General features: G+C 36.1%; 1 protein-coding gene and 1 long non-coding RNA gene across 2 annotated transcripts; both read right to left on the reverse strand.

Moving 5' to 3' along the window:
* Positions 1 to 124: 124 nt before the first annotated feature.
* Positions 125 to 10,497, reverse strand: slc34a2a (solute carrier family 34 member 2a). The gene is made up of 13 exons (XM_051703330.1): positions 10,176 to 10,497; positions 7,719 to 7,782; positions 7,514 to 7,624; positions 7,170 to 7,298; positions 6,923 to 7,066; positions 4,117 to 4,228; positions 3,826 to 4,021; positions 3,389 to 3,484; positions 3,180 to 3,267; positions 2,703 to 2,870; positions 2,307 to 2,423; positions 1,080 to 1,204; positions 125 to 984 (listed from the first exon to the last, which is right to left on the reverse strand). The coding sequence occupies exons 2-13, from the start codon at positions 7,777 to 7,779 to the stop codon at positions 421 to 423; spliced, it is 1,911 nt and encodes a 636-aa protein (XP_051559290.1). The 5' UTR covers positions 7,780 to 7,782; positions 10,176 to 10,497; the 3' UTR covers positions 125 to 420.
* Positions 10,498 to 15,327: 4,830 nt separating this feature from the next.
* Positions 15,328 to 20,161, reverse strand: LOC127443776 (uncharacterized). Its single transcript, XR_007897704.1, has 3 exons — positions 20,127 to 20,161; positions 16,720 to 16,815; positions 15,328 to 15,697 (listed from the first exon to the last, which is right to left on the reverse strand). It is a non-coding gene; the product is annotated as an uncharacterized LOC127443776 (long non-coding RNA).
* Positions 20,162 to 22,668: the final 2,507 nt, after the last annotated feature.

Below are 22,668 nucleotides of genomic sequence, written 5' to 3' on the forward strand. Positions count from 1 at the left end.
TTATATTTTAAATAATTTTTATTTATGTTGTGTACAACGGACCTTGTTCTAAATAAGAATTTATTTAAAACAAGTTAAAACAAATTTTACACAGATAAATAAAAGGAAACTAGCAAAATGGAGATCAGATTTTAGTTTTTATAAAGCTACTACAAGATTTTATATTTAACAATGACATTTACAATTTCCTGTACAATAAAGCATCTTTGTATAAAACTTTCAGTAAGACAAGAAGCAAAATAAATGTTAGGCTTTAAAATAAATGGTGAAATACAAAATATAAAATTTTACTCTTGTTGTTGTTCTGAAGTGCACTGATATGCTGTCAAGACCAGTTTGAGTATGCTATGTCATATATGTGTTATAACATCATAATACACTTATAATAGCATAGTAATAACAAAAAATCTGCATTTAATTTTATAAAGAGGTTCCCCTGAGGATTTCAGAGTTGTCTGATGTTTTCTTGTCCTCGTTGATCTCAACAGCCATTGTCGGATTATCATACATCTCTATTTCATGATTCTTCATTTCATGTTTTTCCATTTCCTCATCTTCTTCCGTAACATTGCAGCACTTGCAGCACTTGCAGCAACAGCAGCAGTGAGTGGTCATCATTATAACAACTCTATCCCAGGGTTCAAGAGAGTGGGCCCATAGGGGGAGGAAGTCCCAAGACCGGAGACAAGAAGGAAGCCACTGTGGTTTGTGCTTCTGTAGAATGTTAACCACGATAGCAAATATCAGAACAGCCACTATGGGAACAAGTACCCCCACAAGGACCTGCCAACCAGCCATAGAGAGGCCGAAGACCAGTAGAGGGAAAACAAAGAAGCAGATGATGATGTAAAAGCCAGCAAACCACCGGTACTGGGCTGTGATTTCACCAAGAGCCTTTGCCAAGCGAATAGGGACTCGTGTAAAGGGAATTGGGTACCACAGCAAGATCCCAGAGATGTTGAAGAAAAGATGAACCAGGGCTATCTAATGGAGAGAAAATGTTACACTGTGAAGTTATGGACTGGGTGGTGGGAGTGTGTTTGTATAAATGTCTGCCTAAATTAACATGTCATGCTAACCTGTAATGAATTTGCTAGTGTTTCCCCAGGACTGGCCATGGCTGCTAATATTGCTGTAGTAGTTGTGCCAATATTGGATCCCAGGGAAAGAGGATATACCCTTTCAATTCCTATTACGCCAATACCTGAAATAAAAAGAATACAATCATCATAATACAGTTAGCTTCCAACTTCTAGATTTTAGTAAATAGGAGCAGAGTTGTTAAAAAGGAAATCACACACAACCATTCTTCAAAATCGGCACACTGTAAACCCTAATAAGTTAGCAGAACTCAAAAAAATTGAGGCAATCCGTTACAACATTTCTTTTAAGTTAATAAACTCCCAAGTTTAAGTAAAATTAACTTTCAGATCTTGAACCACAAATGCATGTTAATTGCACTTAACTTGAAATATTGAGTAAGCTAACTCATACATTTTAATGGTACTTAACTTGAAATGTAACTCTTTGGCTGAACTTAAAATCACCATGTAAACTCAGCTTAAATATTTCAAGTAGAGAGAACCTTACTTGCAAGCACTACGTAAAACAAACAAGTACTGTGAATGCTAGCATGCTAAATGTATGCTAACTGGAAACACTATGCTTTGATCAGCATAGTAATTGCTCAGTGAGTAAAGCAATATACTGTTCAACAAACAAAAACTGTTCCTGTCCTTAACCTAAGCTCAAGCTCCACTTTTCACTGTAATGGTAACCCCCCAAAACTTTAACAGAAACTCTTCTAAATAACACAACAAAACATTAAACGCTAACAAGTATCCCCCTTTACATTCATCTTGCACAGAGACACATTATATAACACTTAATTTTAACATTTATTAGAAATACATATCCCCCGCCAAGTTTCAGTTAAATTTAAGTTCCTGTTAGTTTAAAGAGACGAGTTCATAAAAACTCAAAACAATAAAACTATACAGGTTACTTAAAAGGTGCAAGTTTCGATAACTCAAAAGAAGGAGAACGTTCTAAATACTCATCAAGGTTAATTTATTTGAACTAATTTGTATTTAATTTTTCCCTACTCAAAACAAGTAATTATTTTTAGCATTAGGGTTTACAGGTCATTTGATTACCAATAATGGATTTACAGCAAGATAAAAAGATTTTCTAAGCAGAATAAAGAATAAACAAAAACAGATGTCTTAAGAAGGACCACAAAAACCTAATATTTTGGGCGTGTAGTTGCCTCATTTGCCAATGTATAAACAGTTAGTTGTACTGACCTACAAGAGGAGTTATAGCCGAAGTGAAGACAGAACTGCTCTGGACAATGAAGGTCATTCCTGCTCCCACAATGATTGCAATGTATCCAGTCAGCCATGCAAATGGGAATGGAAAATCTGTGTACACAAATAAACATGATTGAAATAACAGCTTCACAAAATTACTCTCCATGTTTCTTGATTCTTATCCCTGCCTAAAAAAATAACTTAACTGGTCTTAAGCTGGCCGACCAGCTAAACCATTTGAACATCTGCTTGGCCAGATCGGGAGACCAAATAGATCATCTTTAACCAGTTAAGCCTGTTTTACATTGGTTTTTCAGCAGTGTTATCTGTTCTGCTTTGAGAAAAATAGTAATAAGAAAAATTAGCCCTCTGGTTACAAAGTATGCTCACCAGTGTTAATTATCTTCTTGATGACTACAGCAACCTGGCCCTGGAGCATCGAGTTGAGAAGCTTCACAATCATAATGAGGCAAGTGCACAAGACCAGCAAAGAGCAAGCCAGCAGAATCAGACCCACCGCCAGGTCAGGCAGGTTTGTGTTTACAAAGATGTGATTGCCTAGATAGATGGGGGGATCACCAGATGAGCAACAGTGTCTGCTCAACCAAACATATATTAAAATGTTGTTTTAATATGGCTTCAGCCTTTCCCATTTTTTGACTAAATGTTATGATAATATTTTCTGTATGGACAATTTGAGGTGTATGATTGCCAAAAATAAATAAAATAAATAAATAAATAGATGCAAATAAATAAAACACAGCATATGAGTTGGTGTACATGTATGGGACAACTGTCATAGAAGTGGAGAACATATTTTTGACCATAATGCCATATCAGTGAAAATGAGTGTCATTTCAAACTCACATTTCTTGATGTTTGTGATTTCTGTAACATTTTTCAATTCCCAACACAAATAGCCAGTGCAGTTTTCTGCTGTCACATTCTGGAGAGTCTAGAAAACATAAACAGCCAAGTGTCAGTAGACCACAGTAGTTTGGCACATGTTGCCATGATCTAAGGGTATTTCCATTGTTATCTTCCATCTAACATGATGCATCAGTCAGAATAATTACCATGTTTTTGGCTGTCTGGCACCACACCTTGATGAGAGATTTGTTTTTGGCTTCAGGATCTCCGGTGGCAATGCCGCTTATCACAGATTCATCCAGCTGTACAAGTTACAGAAATGTTGCATATTAAATCATATATTGGCTTTTAACCTTTTACATAGTTGATTTGAGATTACTAATCTATTGGCCCATTTATGAACATCAACCCTTGTATCTTTGCACAGTACAAAAAGATAATATAAGTGTGTGTGTGTGTGTGTGTGTGTGTGTGTGTGTTTGTGTGTGTGTGTGTGTGTGTGTGTGTGTGTGTGTGTGTGAGGTAATTCACACTCTTCCTGCCCCTTATCATAATATTAGCCTCTTTCAAATCACCGCCAAAACTCACACTCACACCTACACACACAGACACATTCATAGATTTACAAAGGAAGAGCACATACCTCTATGATAGATTGGGTAAGCGGGTCTGTAATGACATTTAGGAGGGCTGGTGCATTTTCTCCACTCTGAATATTAAAAGATTTCACTATGAGTTCGGTGAGCTTTACCAGGTAACCAGAGGCAATTTCCAGAGGCAATAGCACCAGTACAGAAAGCCAGTTAAAGAAATCATGCACAGTGGCTCCTGCAAATGCCCTAGACACAGAGAAAAGTAATGTGTCAATTATACCAGGTGTGGAGTCTTTTTGAGTATCATGAAATGTATATTTAATGCTTATCCTTATCCTCACCTGCGGAACTTGTTCCTGTCCCCAACTTGTGTCATGGCTACAAGAGTATTTGTGACTGATGTGCCAATGTTGGTCCCCATTATAATAGGAACAGCAGTCGAGACCTGGAGCACTGTTAAAGAGTGGTTTATTATTATCATCATTAGTAGCGTAAATATTTGCTCTGACAGTGATTTATTTAGATTATGATTCTTTTCTAAATATGCAATCCTGAAATCTGAAATGTGGTCCAGTTAAATAAGATTAGATTAAATTATTTACCTAAATATGCCTAAAAGACACAAATGTAGCTGGATGCACAATTTACACTGTAGTAAATTTGGTGGATTTTTACTCCTGACAATTGGTCTAAATAGAATTGTATTCTGGAATAGAAATAAATGCATAATATGTTGGGAAATATTATAGTTATTATTAGTGCTGTTCATTTAACGCGTTTAACGCGTTTAAAGCGTACAAAAAAAATTACGCAATTAATCATGTCCCCGGACCATAATAATGAAGATTCCTGAGCAAATCAAGCTTGAAGTACCACCTATTTTCTCCAGGGGGCATTAAGTGAAACTTCAGCTCTATAGGCAATGCGCAGCTTATACAGGAACAAACCAACCCTTCAGCAGACAGCACAACATAAGGACGCGTTCAAGACACAGCATGATGGAGCACAAATCTTAACTTAGGGATCTCAAGACATATTTTTCTAAATACTAAATTATGTTTAACTTGACACAGCGACTTGAAAATGGTATGTTTATGAGACGCTCCAAAAGTATCCGTCTGACGCAGGAGTAAACTGACGGGTCCTTAGACAAGCCTTCATAATAAATCTCGGACTGACTGACAAATGCAATTGCAAAATGTATTGCTTTGAACTGTAGGCCAATGTTTGGCTTATGTTCAATAATATGCAAATAAACAATACATTGAATCCTAAAGCCACTTTTTGTATTGTCCTATCAATGCTTAAAGGAATAGTTCACCCAAAAATGAAAATTCTCTCATTATTCACTTACCCTGATGCCATCTCAAATGTGTATGACTGTCTTTCTACAGCAGAACACAAATTAAGATTTTTAGAAGAAGAAAGAGCTCTGTCATGTCTTTATAATGCAAGTGACTTTGTGCCTAAATGTGACTTTTGGACCGTCAAAGTGCTGGCACCTGTGTACTTGCATTATAAGGACCTGACAGCTCTATCTTCTTCTAAAAATCTTTATTTGTGTTCTGCTGAAGAAAGACAGTCATACACATCTGCAGTAGCGTTTTAAACACCACGCAAACCACGCAATTGCATGGGGCCACGGATGTTGAGAGGGCCCCCACCCCGGTAGGAAAGCTCAGCAAAAACCGCTTGAAGTGACATGTTGTTCTGGGTGCAGACGCGAACACGCCGTTATCAGCGCTCTCAGAGTAGTTCATGTTAGAAGCTGCTGGGTTCAGGTCAGTAGGACTTTGGGTTTGTAATTTATGATAAAATATATAAGCCTTCCAAACTTGTTTCACTCACATGCTCAGATATGCACGAACGGATGAGTTAGGGGCCGTTCACACCTAACGTGTTTTTGTGTGCGTCTGCTCTGTTTTTTCATTGTTTTCCTATGTAAATGCGCTGGACGAATGTCCTTTACTGCTGCACCGCATCTCGCTGTTTCTTCGGTATATCACGCAGTGACGGCACATTTTTAGACACTGTTTGAAGTTAATAAGAACTTCAGATTTCAAAAAGGCATGTCGAGACACCTGCGTTCTGTTTCATTCGTTGCGCTGCGTCTAGATTGTTTTTTAGAGCAGGTGACACAAAGTTTTAACATTTAGGTTGCAAAGAGGTGACTGTTACAGTGTTTAACATTATTTTAGATTGTTCTGCACCAAGCAAAGTTTCAGCACTTGATAAACGGCAATGTTTTTTTCCCTTCTGCTCTAGTGTGCTGAGGGGCCGCCATGCTTGTGTGTTTACTGTTACTGTTTAGAATGTTGCCACAATGCCTACATAAAATACAGCCTTTTGCAACATGGTGAACAATACACTGCAGCATCAGAATATAAGCTCCAGGTGAAAGTAAAGTAAATAAGACAGGAATATAATAGTAATGTATAAAACAAATCCTAAAAGTATTAATAATAATACTGTATCATGTTATAATGACAAACTGGACAACAATAAATACTGTAATTGATGGGTTATAATATTAATAAATACCAACTAAATTCCAAAATGTTACTGGGTGAAGTAGTAGGTTTTTGCACACCCTGTTCACAGAAATAAATAAATAAATATGTAGGCTAGTTAAATATTGCTTTTTTTACCTGTGGAAAAACTGGAAAACATGCATATTTCACTAGATTTTTATTTCATTAAACATTTTGAATGTACTTGGCTACAACAGCTTATAGGATGAATTTAAAATTATGATTTAAATCAATTTTACATAATGTTTTAAGCAAAGATTTTCAAAATGGGGCCCCGGGTTGGTCGGTTGCTTGGGGCCTCAGAAATCGTAAACCTGCCCCTGCACATCTGGGATGGCATCAGGTTAAGTGAATAATGAGAGAATCTTCATTTTTGTGTGAACTATTCCTTTAAATCCTCTGTCACATAATGTAATGAATTTTAATTATCTGAATATTATATATATATATATATATATATATATTATTTGTAATTATTTTATAAATAATACATTTAGAATATAATACTTTTGACTGTTAAATTCTTTAATCAAAGCATTGAATACATTTTTTTAAATTCATGCATTTTTATACCTCAGTCATCATCATCATTTTCATCCTTCTCACTCATACTCACATCCAGAGGAAACCATGCTGACCACAATGGATGAGGAGGTGCTGGAGCTCTGGACTAGCAGTGTTACCAGCATCCCGATCACCAGTCCTGCCAAAGGGTTTGACAGCACTTTATTCTCCTGGAAGATGTCCCCTGCTGCTTTGCCTGAGTGAAAAAGCACAAGTCTTTGTCACACAAAACCAATGACTGTGAGTTTGCATGTGTATGTACATGTTTGTGTGTTTTTAGGTGTTCCTTTCAACGGTACCTCCAACAAGCTGGAAAGCTGAGCTGAGAATGTCCAGTGAGCAAACAAACATGTATAGCAAACCAACAAGCAGAATCAGCCTTGCTACTATGGTTACAACTCTCAGGACCTTCCTTTTTGTGTCAAGATCTAGACGAGAGACAGAAAGAGAAATTGTGAGATAATAATTCAGTTGTAACAAAATATTGGTTTTGCCAATTATAAATGTTAATATTATTGCTAATTACTCATTTATCATGAAACATGCATAATATAGAGTATATGCATACTACAGCATGCCAGTTTTGAGTAGGTCCCTGAAATTAAGTTCAGTGCCTTGCACAAATACACAAACGTTCAGCCACCTGCCCATTTAACCCCCTTGTCCTGCAGTTCAGGCATGTCCCAGGGATCATCCTCTATTAAAGCCACCGTAGAGAGAGCAGGGGCCATGGAGATAGATTTCTTAATGGGATCTGAGTGAACAGAGAGAGACTTTTAAATGGTTTGTTTACTTGGATTTTGCTACACAATATATACAATTTATAATCAAATATTCATTGTACTTACCATCAAATGCTTCTTTCGTATTCTCTTCAGAGCCATCCTCTAACTTTGGCCGAGGTGCCATTTTCTATGATACACAGACATAAAATCTGTCACTATTTATTGATGTATTGTCAGGTTTATGGACTGAATAGTTTGTCATTACTTGCTGTATCTACTGCTCAAACGTTGTAGTAATGTTGTCTTTTATGCTGTTTTCATAATGATTACAGTGTTATACCATGTTCTATAAAGATAAACGGTGTTTTACTATTATTAAATTGTTTTATGTATGTGAAGACAGTGTGAAGATATCATCTGAAAGCTAAATATGTATTATTCATAAAGACTTATTAAAAGTAATTTGTGATTTCAGCTCTTTGATGTTTGGCCTGAAAAAGAAATGAGTTACATTTATGTTTGACATTTTTTTTATCAGTAAATTATTTTGGGATATGATTTCCAAAATTTAGATAAAATATGCATTGTAAGAACTGATGTTTTACAATCAATTACAAACATTTATTTGTTACAGAATATTAAGATTCAAGTTTCCAATATCATGTTTTTATTTAAATGCAAAAATGTTTCTGTGTATGTATATGGACACAGTGGACAGACAAAATAATCAGGGCTTCCTCAATTGATCAACCTCACATGGTTGTTTATTGATTTCAGTACTGTGCCACATAATTTCCACACCAGCATCTTTTTTTTTCCACTGACACTGAACTGAAAATAATGACTTTGTGGCTTATCTAAGATATTTAATTATTTGATATATATATATATATCCTCTCAGTTTCAGTAAAATATGTATGCTGTCCCAACACAAATGAATTAAGTAACTTACATTTTAGAAATCTAAGTGTATTTCACTCAGTGAAATTGTGTTGATTTCATTTAATTGAAGCTAACAGAACAAGCAGTGTTGGGCTTACTAAACTCCAAATTAATGTTGACTTTACTCAAAATTATTTGTTGAGTTTCTTTATTATTATAAGAACAGCACAAACTCAATGTCTTGTGTCATAAATATAGCATCAAATTACATAAAGTTCAAATTATTTCAATGAGCAATATTTGCTGAAAAAAATGAAATATGGTGTGAATAAATGTATTTTTAGGGGAATAGCACTTTTTAATGTGAAGTGAATGTAAAATTATACTGTATTTTCTGTATATATATATATATATATATATATATATATATATATATATATATATATATATATATATATATACACACTACCGGTCAAAAGTTTTGAAACACTTGACCGAAATGTTTCCCATGATCTTAAAAATCTTTTGATCTGAAGGCGTATGCGTAAATGTTTGAAATGAGTTTTGTAGACAAAAATATAATTGTGCCAACATATTAATTTATTTAATTATAAATCTAAAATTTAATTAAAACTTTTTGTTTTTTAAATTGATGACTTGGACCAAATAATAAAGAAAAGCAGCCAGTAAGTGCCCAACATAGATGGGAACTCCTTCAATACTGTTTAAAAAGCATCCCAGGGTGATACCTCAAGAAGTTGGCTGCAAATTCTAGGCAAAGGGTGACTACTTTGAAGATGCTAAAATATAACACAGTTTTGATTTATTTTGGATTTTGTTTAGTCACAACATAATTCCCATAGTTCCATTTATGTTATTCCATAGTTTTGATGACTTTACTATTATTCTAAAATGTGAAAATTTATAATAAAGAATGAGTAAGTGTTTCAAAACTTTTTACCGGTATATATATATATATATATATATATATATATATATATATATATATATATATATATATATATATATATATATACTGTGTACTGGGGATACATTTAAATTTGGTGTGAATACGTGTATATTTAGGGGAATCTAACATTTTATTAAAAATGTGGAATAAATGTTAAATGATATTGTATTTTCTATTTGTACAGTGCAGTATTAGAATCAGAATTCAAAACCTCATTGTAGATGGTGTGAAAGAAATTGTATGTTCATCTTGTGGAACGACAACTGGTTTAAAACTTTCTAAAGTAAAAAATATTTGGTTATGTACTTTTCTAGAAAGAATGAAATATGATCCTATCGTACAAAAGTCAATAAGTCAGGTTGGGTTTTAAGTCTAATATACTATGATTTCAGTTCAATATTTATTTATATTAAATGTAATAATCATACATTACACAATATTAATTATTGTAAACCTCAATTTCTTCAGTTTGTATGTATGATATCTGCATACTTAGTATCTGCATACATATACTGTACAGTATATACAGTATATACAGTAACTATATATATATATATATATATATATATATATATATCCATAAATAAATCTCAGTTGTTGATCAATTGGGGAAAATATACACATGAGTTTTAATTAACTAGTCTCTCTCAGAAAGAACCTTTTTACGAATAATGTTTTAACCAGATCTTTTTACCTGGATTGTGGCATTTCACAAAAACAACACTCACCTGAAGTGTAGTTTGGTTGTCCGCGTTAACTTCTCAAAGCCCACTCCTAGTGGGAGCAATATCTCTCTTGACAGTTGGGGAAAGTGGGAAACTTCCCAAATTCTCTCTTCCACGTGCTGTGAGTTATCTTCAGCCTTATCTGTGCTCTGAACCAAGTCTCCTTTCCACCTATCCTACCTGAACACTTTGCACCAAAGACTTATACTTACTTTTAGACCCCTGCTGAGTAAACTACAGCATGAACACCAAATTGGCTTCGGAGGAGACCACTCGATACTATGAGACACAATGTTTCCAGGTAAACCGTCTCAATTCTGGTGCTCTTCAGAGTGGCTGGTCACCTCAGTCTTACCTCGGATCTGTCAGTGGCATTTATAGCTCCCCTAAAAGTTCATTAAGGATTTCCCTGTCCAAGGTTTACCACGTCAGTGATAACACATTGGAAAGGGGTGTGCGTGTCCATTTGCAATATGTACATGGTTCAAAGTGTCCGCTGAATGCAGCATTAGATAATGATAGTGTGTGTGTGTGTGTGTGTGTGTGTGTGTGTGTGTGTGTGTGTGTGTCTGGTTTTCAATGTTCATGATATGACAGTCCTCAAAAGAATCAACGTGCCGTTATGTTCCATTTTGTTAATGTATGTTTGTCACTGTGGCTATGTGCACTGTGGCACATTGGGTTGAGTTGGCGTCAAACATGGCATTTTCAGTTAATTCTCAGTGGGTGTGAGAACACAAACTAAAGTGTGTGTGTGTGAACCCCGAATCTAGGGCATTGATCAATACATGGACATTCCTGTTGACCCTAGATCTACACCAGATCACATGACAATCAGCTTCTGAATGAATGGTATCATTATTATGACTCATGGAGGAAACAATTGCCCACAATATACAGTATTTATATATGACAAGTCATATTAGGAGCTATAAAATAAAAATCAATCATTTAACATTTTAAACCAAGCTCATCTCAAAAAGGTGAACTTCACACTTTCACTTCAGAGTGAAACTGCAGTGCTCTCTGCTGGTTAAAAAGCACTGGACAATGCATTATGTATTTGTGTAACAAAGGATCATAGCTATTATTTATAGCGTTATACCTAATTTAGTGTATACACTTGTACAAAGAGAGACATAACAGGCTGATTATATATATATACATATATATATATATATATATACAGGTGCATCTCAATAAATTAGAATGTCGTGGAAAAGTTCATTTATTTCAGTAATTCAACTCAAATTGTGAAACTCGTGTATTAAATAAATTCAATGCACACAGACTGAAGTAGTTTAAATCTTTGGTTCTTTTAATTGTGATGATTTTGGCTCACATTTAACAAAAACCCACCAATTCACCATCTCAAAAAATTAGAATACATCATAAGACCAATAAAAAAACATTTTTAGTGAATTGTTGGCCTTCTGGAAAGTATGTTCATTTACTGTATATGTACTCAATACTTGGTAGGGGCTCCTTTTGCTTTAATTACTGCCTCAATTCGGCGTGGCATGGAGATGATCAGTTTGTGGCACTGCTGAGGTGGTATGGAAGCCCAGGTTTCTTTGACAGTGGCCTTCAGCTCATCTGCATTTTTTGGTCTCTCGTTTCTCATTTTCCTCTTGACAATACCCCATAGATTGTCTATGGGGTTCAGGTCTGGTGAGTTTGCTGGCCAGTCAAGCACACCAACGCCATGGTCATTTAACCAACTTTTGGTGCTTTTGGCAGTGTGGGCAGGTGCCAAATCCTGCTGGAAAATGAAATCAGTATCTTTAAAAAGCTGGTCAGCAGAAGGAAGCATGAAGTGCTCCAAAATGTCTTGGTAAACGGGTGCAGTGACTTTGGTTTTCAAAAAACACGATGGACCAACACCAGCAGATGACATTGCACCCCAAATCATCACAGACTGTGGAAACTTAACACTGGACTTCAAGCAACTTGGGCTATGAGCTTCTCCACCCTTCCTCCAGACTCTAGGACCTTGGTTTCCAAATGAAATACAAAACTTGCTCTCATCTGAAAAGAGGACTTTGGACCACTGGGCAACAGTCCAGTTCTTCTTCTCCTTAGCCCAGGTAAGACGCCTCTGACATTGTCTGTGGTTCAGGAGTGCCTTAACAAGAGGAATACGACAACTGTAGCCAAATTCCTTGACACGTCTGTGTGTGGTGGCTCTTGATGCCTTGACCCCAGCCTCAGTCCATTCCTTGTGAAGTTCACCCAAATTCTTGAATCGATTTTGCTTGACAATCCCCATAAGGCTGCGGTTCTCTCGGTTGGTTGTGCATCTTTTTCTTCCACACTTTTTCCTTCCACTCAACTTTCTGTTAACATGCTTGGATACAGCACTCTGTGAACAGCCAGCTTCTTTGGCAATGATTGTTTGTGGCTTACCCTCCTTGTGAAGGGTGTCAATTATTGTCTTCTGGACAACTGTCAAATCAGCAGTCTTCCCCATGATTGTGTAGCCTAGTGAACCAAACTGAGAGACCATTTTGAAGTCTCAGGAAACCTTTGCAGGTGTTTTGAGTTGATTAGCTGATTGGCATGTCACCATATTCTAATTTTTTGAGACAGTGAATTGGTGGGTTTTTGTTAAATGTGAGCCAAAATCATCACAATTAAAAGAACCAAAGACTTAAACTACTTCAGTCTGTGTGCACTGAATTTATTTAATACACGAGTTTCACAATTTGAGTTGAATTACTGAAATAAATTAACTTTTCCACGACATTCTAATTTATTGAGATGCACCTGTATATATATATATATATATGTTTACACAGTCAGACAGACAAACCCTGTGACCTGAAAAGGGACAGTAGAGATGCAATACAATTCTGTGTGGAGCTAATCGATCACTACACTGAATAAACGATTTCCCCAGTTAAGACTAATGGAGCCACCAGCTGTTTCCAGTACAGTTCTCTCACTTATCTGTAAATCTTCACTGCAAAAACCACCAGCACACTGATAAAGAATTTAAAAATACGAGTACTAGAATCTGTTACTCTGTCCTTGAAGTGACCTACTGTCCCTATACATAATCAATTAAGTGTTGGTTTACTAGTATCCACATTTATTTAGCTGAACACAAACTATGAACAAAATTATAAAAATATATGTCTTTATAATGTCATATTTGGAAACCTAGGGTTAATTCAGCCACTGTTAATAGGAAGCATATATGTGAACCCTTGTTTGCACCATTTATCACATTTCTGTTGCAAATATTTAAATATTATTAGTGTCCACACTAACAGTGTCACCAAGACTTGTTGTATTTGGTGATCTGATGGTCTCTGGTTGATTGAAGAAGGTCTTTGTCAAAACAGCAGAACTGCAATGCTGGAGAGGTAGAGAAAGTTGTAGATGCTTACAACCAGAAACAGGGCACCTAACTGTGTAATCGTCATAAATTAACATTAATTTCAAGGCATTATTTTTCATTAATGCTGCCTCTGTGAAGCATGAAACCGTGTAAATGTACCTCTTCATGGTATATTTACATTTAGTCATTTAGCAGGCGCTTTTATCCAAAGCTACTTACAAATGAGGAATATAGCAAGCAATTTGTCATACAAAGTTCAACAACATCTACAGGAGTAGTATGTTGGCCTGTGCCGCTTCACATGCAACTTCTGTGCTCTGTGGCCCCTTTAAAAATAGTGGCATCCCTCTGAGCCAGTAGGATCACTGCCAAAAGGTACATTTTAACACAATATAAAAACTGCTTACTTAGATGTTTTTAAAAAAAAATATTTTATTGTATTTAATTTCTGGGCCTTTGACTCTTTATTCCACATTTGTATTTGAAAGGGAATGTTATCAGAACACTTCCAGGGTGGACTCGACTTGCAGGGCACTCTCAGACTGGACCAGCGTCCGGGTGCATGTTAAGATGGGTGAAAAAAAAAAAGCATGTGAGTTAAAGGGGTCATGAAATGCTCTTTTTTAAATGGTTTTATTATCTTCCCTGAGGTCCACTGATAATGTTAGTAAAAAAATTGCATTTAAAGCAGTGATAATTTAGTAATATATGATAATTTTCCACCCTGCCTCTGGCCCTATTGTCTGAAAACTTCAACGTAAATGCCCACTTTTCTGATTGGCTAACATTGTGTCGCCCCTCAAATTCAGCCATATTTGAAACTCAATCGGAAGAGAATGAACAAGCTCCACAACATTATAAAATTAATTTTCAGGGGTTACACATGGTGGCTCAGTGGGTAACACTGTTGCCTCACAGCAAGAAGATCCCTGATTCAAGTCCCAGCTCACCCAGGCCATTTCAGTGTGGAGTTTGCATGTTCTCCCCATGTTTGCGTGGGTTTCCTCCAGGTGCTCTGGTTTCTCCCACAGTCCAAAAACATGCAGGTTACACAAAAAAAAAAAAAAAAAAATAGCACTTTGGATGAACTTGATCATGGATAGTGGTCCCATGCAATTGAAACAAGTTCTCTTAACAAAACTGAATTTAAACCCAATAAAACTAGAATTATTTGTGTTCATTTAACTTGAATGAATGGTGTTCATTTTACATGAATGAATGATTTTCATTTAACTTGAATCAGTTATGTTCTCCTACAGTTAAGCCTTCTTGTTTAGCCTACATGTTTAATCACGTTAGATGAAGTCGATTTGGTCAAGTTACTAGAACTAAGTATAATGCCAGTTATAAATGTCAGTCCTATTTTCTCATTCTTCAATGACTGTCAAACGAGACAACAGAGGCAGCACACAGTATGAAACTAATCCATTTATTGGAAAAAAGTTCTGAAGTCTGTTGTACATACCACATTCAAAGCTTTCAGGGAATACAGGTTCAATACAAGTTAAGCTCAATCAAAAGCATTTGTGTCAGTGTTCATTACCACAAAATTAATTTGACTCATCCTTTTCTCAAGTGAGGCACTTACAATGGAAGTAAATGGGGCCAATTTTTGGAGGGTTAAAAACACTGTAAACCCATATAAGTTCTATTAACTTAAAAAATTTGAGGCAACGGTTTGCTTTTACAAGTTTCAAAACTTATGTCTCAAGTATGCATAACTTGTTTTTCTCAGAAACTATAAATTAAAAGAAAAGATTTTGGTCCAATCAAAATATGCAATTACTAATGCTTATTTTAATTAACCACAACTCAAAATTTAAAGTTCTGCAAACTTAATATATTTATACAACTTAAACAAATCATGTTTTCAAAATCATGAATATGCTTTGTATTAAGTTGTCTACAGCTGCATTAGTGCTGCACATCCTTCAGCGTTAAAACCTTATAAAGCCACCTGTCTTTAAAACTATTTTGGGTAACTCAGATTCAATGCATAAATCAGTCCAAATGTAAAAAGAAATCTGAAAAGCCTGGGCAGGTAAGTGATGACTTCACTTTCAAGAACAATGAACAGTTTCTGACCAGACTGTAGTGAATTGCAGCATCTGTGAGTTCTCTGACCACTGTTAACAGGGCAACTGGTAAATATCCAATGTTTGGCTCTTCTGAATCTTTAGCCCTGAAATGCAGAAATAGAAAAAAACGTGGCAAAATTAAGAAACAATTTATTAAAATCTGTTTCAAAATACACACCTACATAAAAGAATAGTCCACACAAAAATGATGTCATCATTTACTCCCCTCATGCCATCCTAGATCTTAATGACTTACCTTCTTCTGCAGAACACAAATTAAGATTTTAGAAAAATATCTCAGCTCTTTAGGTCCATACAGTACAAGTGAATGGTGACCAGAACTTTGAAGCTCCAAAAAGCACATAAAGCAGAATAAAAGTAATCCATAAGACTTCCTGTCCATGTCCTCAGATACAATAAACAGATCAACAGATCAATATTTAAATTATTTTTTTATTACAAATCTCCACTTTCACTTTCAGATGTGAAAGTGATACTAAACAGGCTTTCAGATGTAAACATGAAAGTGGAGATTTATAGTAATAAAGGACTTAAATACTGATCTGTTTCTCACCCACACTAATTATATCACTTCAGAAGACATGGATTTAACAACTGGAGTCGTATGGATTACTTTTATGCTGTTTTTAACTGCTCTTTGGAGCTTCAAATTTCTGACACCCATTCACTAAGACTTATATCTCTGCAGAAAAAAAATGGGCTTTTCCCAATCAGTGGGTGTTTTCAAACTATTGAGATTTCCTACTTTCAGTGGTTAGTTTAGAAACGCCCATCCTGGTTTGGAAACGGCCACTGATTTCTACACTGAGATTCCCTACTTTTATTGGATAGTTTAGAAACACCCATCCCGGTTTGAAAACGGCCACAGATTTGAAAACACCCATTACTGTTCTGCAGAGACCTACACTTCCATTCACTTGCATTGTATGGTCTTACAGAGCTGAAATACTCTTCTAAATATTTGTTTGTGATCTGCAGAAGAAAGTCATACACATCTGGGATGGCATGAGGGCGAGTTAATAATGAAAGAATTTTAATTTTTGGGTGAACTATTCCTTTAAGTTTCAAAACTAAATGATTTAGAAATGTGAATAAAGTAATTTACCCCACATATTTTGGAGAATCTTGAGGCGTCTTCTCTCAGCAGCACAGGAAGTGCACAAAGCACAGTGGTTCGACTTGTGTGGACACTATGTTGATCCTGAAAGTACATTTTTAAACTAGTGTTAAATGTTGAACATATTGAATGTGTTACTCAGCCTAAACATTGTGAATTATCAAAACCCTTCAGTTCCCACTCAAATTCATAGCTTTTGTAACCTTCACAATAATCTGTAGCTTGGAAAGCTTAGGCCCAGATGGAATCTGCAGACTTTTTTGGTGCTTTCTATGCAGATTTTTTGGGAAAATCTGCAGAATTTTGTGGATGGGATTTAACTGGGCTCCAGACTGCAACTAAAATAGTAGCAATTGCGACCAAAAATAATTAATTACGACAATAATTTAAAATCTAGTTGCCATTGGCGACAGTCGGGTTGTGTGTGTCCATATGTGGTTTCATCAGATATCATCTTGTGAGTTATTGAATACATCTTTAGAGCGTGCAACACCAACGTGTCTTGAGCCACTTTTCACCCGTTCTGTTGTGATGAACTTGCTGTACCGCACACAACAACAAACCCAGCGTGAGAGAGTCGTGACCAAATGACTCTTTTGAACCAGGTCTTTTTCATTAATCACCTGAAAATAACGAGGTTAGCAGTTTGAATCAGAGTCACTTTCTCAGTGAATCATCAGTCAGTGTGTTCACAACTGGGAAGCGCAGAAATTTCAAAATAAGAGTCCCATGTGTCTTTTGGGCTTCTTTATAATTAAAAGCCACGCTCCACCAGTTTTGGAATAGATTAAGTATTTTAAATGGGTCGCATAAACACATTGTTTTGACTGTTTTCTGAAGGTTGGTTTCTTTTTAGACTAGTCATCTTCAAAATGACTATTAAAACGTCAGTGAAATCAGTCGTTCAGCACATCCCTAGATACCAGTGGTCTTCCTTTTCTTCTGCTTTCTATCTTGTTTCTGAACAACAATCTAAATCGAGCAGTTATATGATTTGGTGACTAAAAACAGCCATTTGGCTCCTTAATGATTCAGTTAAGGAGCCAATGGCTCCTAAGTCATTTTTTTAGTCTGGAGCCCTGCATGGTAAAATTTGTTAAATGAACCTGAGAGTACTGTACTCTTAATGGTTGCTAAAAGCATCACACAATTAGCCAAAATATTTCATAAACAACATGCACGAGATGGGGAATTTGTAGAACATTTAGGAATGAGTAATGTTGAGTTTTCTGGGGAGTTCTGCACACACAGATTCCGTCTGGGCTTATAACATAAACATATTCTAACATAACATGTGAATACAACTTTTCAATACACACCATTAAAGAGACATTTCACCCAAAAATGAGAATTCTCTCATTTACTCACCCTCATGCCATCCCAGATGTGTATGACTCTGCTGAACACAAAGATTTTTAGAAGAATATCTCAGCTCTGTAGGTTAATTCAATGCAAGTGAATGGGGACCAAAACCTAAGCTCCATAAAGCATATAAAGGCAACATAAAAGTAATCCACAATCCATAATCAAGTAGTTAAATCTACATCTTTTGAAGTGATCCAGTTGGTTTCATTGTAGGTGAGAATAGACCAAAATATAATGATTTCTTCATTATAAATCTCCTTGGAGATCATGATTTCAAGCTCGATTACACTTCCTATAGTGCCATCTAGCACTCTACAGCTGTGTCTCATTTGGAAGGCTGCGACTGCATCCTCTGGAGGTCGCATTTGTCGGCTGCATATGTCATCAAGGCTGTCTCGTTTCATAAAAATGAGTAGGACACTTCGAATGCAGCCTTCGAATGCGACATTCTTTCATGGGAATTGAGGTGTATCCTTCATGGGCACTCACAACCCACAATTCTTTGATTCAACGAAAATGTCTAAAACAATGACGCCAATTTGACCGTAAATATGATGTTCAAACGCAAGTAATGTTAATTCCCAAGTTGAAGTACCTCAATAGATGGGTCAAAGTATATAATATGTATAATTATATTAAGTATTATAGACTAAAAGTACACCTGTAAAATCTATTTTCTTTTCTCTTTACACCATTATAACTCTCCTAAAATTTAACTCTCCCTTCTTAATGGGACTTTGTTCCCTTCTCACTCAAAGCACTCGCGCTTGTTAAAGAGTGGCGTGCTGCCATAGCAACCATGTTACGTTCTGTTTCTGTTTGTCCTACAAAGACCGTCTCATTTAAACAAGACTTTTTTAAAGGAGGACACTCAGTATACTGCAGCCTTCAAAGGATGCGTCCTACCTAGCATACAGCCTTCGAAAAGAGACAGCTTACAAATGCATTAAGCACCAGGAAGTGTAATCGAGCTTGAAATCATTATTGTGCTTAGAGATTGCAATGGCAAGATGCACAGTGAAAAAGGGGTTTTATTTAGGTTTGTTCTCTACACAAAACCAACTGGATCACCTCAGAAGACATTGATTAAATCATTGGAGTCGAATAGATTACTTTTATCAACTATCATTCACTTGAATTGAATGGACCAACAGAGCTGAAATATTCTTTTAAAAATCTTCTTTTGTGTTCAGCAGAAGAAAGAAAGTCATACACATCAATATTAGAATGCAGATCAATATTTAAGGCCTTTTTTTACTATAAATCGCCCCTTTCACTTTCTTGTGTTTTGGTGATTTGCATTCTTTGTGCTTATCGTCACCTACTGGGCAAGGAAGAGAATTGATAGTTTAAAAAAAGGACTTAAATATTTATCTGTTTCTCACCCACACTTATCATATCACTTCTGAAGATATGGATTTAACCACTGGAGTCTTATGGATTACTTTTATGCTGCCTTTATGTGCTTTTTGGCGTTTTAACATTTTTTTATCCATTCACTTGCATTGTATGGACCGACAGAGCTGAAATATTCTTCTAAAAAGCTTGTGTTCAGGAGAATAAAGAAAGTCATACACATCTGGAATGACATGAGGGTCAATAAATGAGAGAGGTTTTATTTTTGAGTGAACTATCCCTTTAAGTTTGGGACGCGAACAACAAAATGCATCCACCTTGTTCAAACTATGGTGGGAAACTAGTCCAAACAAGTCCTTTAAGCACTCAATATTCTTTAGAATGGGGAGAAAAACAAATAGCCAATAAGTCTCAGTTAAATTACACAACAGTAACTTTAAAAAAAAATGTCTTTAATGTAAAGAATCACAGGCTAACTCCACTAAACAAAAACTCCTCAAAGTTAAAATGCTTGTAAAATGCAGAAATTGTACCTCTGTTGATACACCAAGGAGCTGCTTAAGTTAAGCACGCGCTGTATCATTTAAAATAATATCCTGTAGACAGACAAAACGCTCTTCGTTTTGTATTCTACATATCTTAAAATATCATCATTAAACTGAAAATAAACTTACTTTTGAATCCACTCGGACAGCAGCGAACATCTTGATGGAGGAAAAGGGCGTGCTGTTTGAACAGAAGTATATTCCTTCTCTAAAATACAAGTCCTCTAATTAGAAGATACATGCATGTAAACCTTAAATACATGCAAACTTATTTTTCGCATATGGTTCAATAAATAAGTAGATATTATGTGCAAATTAATATGCATGACAATAAAGGTATCTGTTCCAGATAAATATTTTAAAGTTTTTAATGTACTTGTTTTGCTTTGCACATCACATAAAAATGTTAATCGATTCTTTCAAAAAACAGTAAGTTCTTTTTGTTCATTCAGACCAAATCCTTTTTAATTGGTGTTATACGTTGTATTTTGACAGTATAGGGCAATGAAAGACAAACAATGGAATTAAAAAACAACAATTACAATTGCTTGTACTTAAAGCCAATCTGGTCAAGTTATAAGGAGAGTGTGACGAGGAGGAGGGCATGGCCGGGCCGTGAGGGTGCATGACTGGTGCTGAATCAGCTGATCAGGAGGAGAGCGAGATAAAGGGGAGCCAGAGACGCCAGTTCGAGAGAGACACACGCGGCCGTGTTGCATGTGTGTCTGTTTCTGTTTGTTTTAAGTTAAGTTTGACATTAAAACTTTGTTTACTCTTCAGCTGGTTCCCATCTCCTCCTTGCCCTTCGTGGTGTTGTGTCGACAGTAAACATGTGTCCCATTCCATTTTGCGCTGCATGCACTGGCACTACTACTGCCAACAACACAAATAAACGGTAGGGGCAGTTCTAGACCATTTTGACTGGGGGGGCCAGGGTGGGGCCGGGTGTGCTTGCAGGGGGGCAACTTTATTATACCTTAAATATCCCAAGTACACAAAACATAATTTGCGGTTTTAATATTAGTGGACATGCAATTTTTTTTTAAGATAACCAAAGATTCACCAAATGAGTTAAAATTTTAATTTTAAAATATATAAACAAACAGGCTCATGACAAATGTTTCAATCAGTCAATACACCCTAACATTCTGGTTTTACCCACAAACTTTAAGCCATGTTGCCATGCAGTAAAATTCTTTGGTAAAATTAATGATACATCAAGATATTAGATTAGAATTTAAGTGGTAGGCTATAATCAGCAAGTTTGGGTCTTATAAATGGATACCATTTCCAAGATTCTTTTATGAATTTTTAAGCACATTTTTAAATTCACTAGTTCATTTTAAATGGTCCAGTGTAACAAGTGCATTTTTAAATGCATGTATCTATCTCAATTACTATGAGTTTAAAAAACTTCCATGCATGTAATTATGTCACCAACAAGATGGCTTTAATATGTTTTTTTTTAATCATTATCATGTCTGTCAGTGTCTGCTCATTCCTTATTGATTGGTGTGCGCCTCTTATAAGGGAATGCTGTTGCTAATACTCCAGAGAAAATTTATTTAATTTTTATTCATTGTCATTTTCACATAAATGTTGAAAAACCGACGTTATAAACGTGGCATTGGCTGTAAAAGTAGCACTTACTGTATGATAAGTGGAAAACCATTCAAAACACTCTGGAACCTGCAGATTTTGACCTTTGAGATATTGGTATAGTATCCATCAAGGCTGCACAATTGACTGAATTAAGAATGAAATCGCAATTTGTCCTTGAACGGTAGCGCTTCACTGCAAACAAACAGCGCTTCTCCTTCAACGTTTGAGTCAAAGATGTGTGAGCACGAGGGGGCCTCTAGTGCTATAGGTGGCACTTCAGCACAGCAACATGACATTAAATTGCCTTGCTGGACCGCGAAAGACACATTTGATAGGTCCTGATTTCAATCTCTAACCCTCCGTGCAAAATAAGCTGAATTCCATTATATTACTCTACAATGTTATGTTGCTTTGGTCACAAACAGCGCATTAATATCGAGCAGTGATTAAAACTGACCGTAAATACCTGTGCATTCAACGGTTTGAACTGCACGCATTCCAGCCAAACAGAATCAAGTATTAGAACAGCAGAGACGGGCCACTTCTATTTAAATTAATGGGAGAAACTGGAACGCTCAAGGAGCTCTGAGTGTCCAACGGTCAACAGATGTAGAAAGGAAGTCCCACCTTATAGTTAAAAGAGCCAATCACCTTTTAGATACAGACATTACCTTTCAATCAACTCGCTAACGTGCATGCGCATTAGCTATACAAGCTGGGAAAATTGTGTGGTTTTTTAGGTAATATGAGGTAAAGAATCACAATTTATGATTCCAGTATTTTCAAATTTTATTGTTGATTTGAAATGTTCTTTGATCACAATCTTGACCAACTCTTTTTGAGATTTTGGTTTTTCTCCATTCAAGTAGACAGCAGCTGCACTGGCATGACTGGAAATAGCCTCCCAAGAGCGTTCCAAAGATGGCCGACAGTGGACTGACTTGCTAGCAATGGAGGCTGTGGACTACTCTCCTTTCTCAATGCTTTGTGCATCATGGGTTTTTGACAAATCACAGGCTGCAGCACCTCCCACAGTCTCCAACAGTCCCTATACGCCCCCAAAGTAGCT

This window comes from Myxocyprinus asiaticus, chromosome 7, assembly GCF_019703515.2.
Source record: "Myxocyprinus asiaticus isolate MX2 ecotype Aquarium Trade chromosome 7, UBuf_Myxa_2, whole genome shotgun sequence".
Classification (NCBI taxonomy): Eukaryota; Metazoa; Chordata; class Actinopteri; order Cypriniformes; family Catostomidae; genus Myxocyprinus; species Myxocyprinus asiaticus.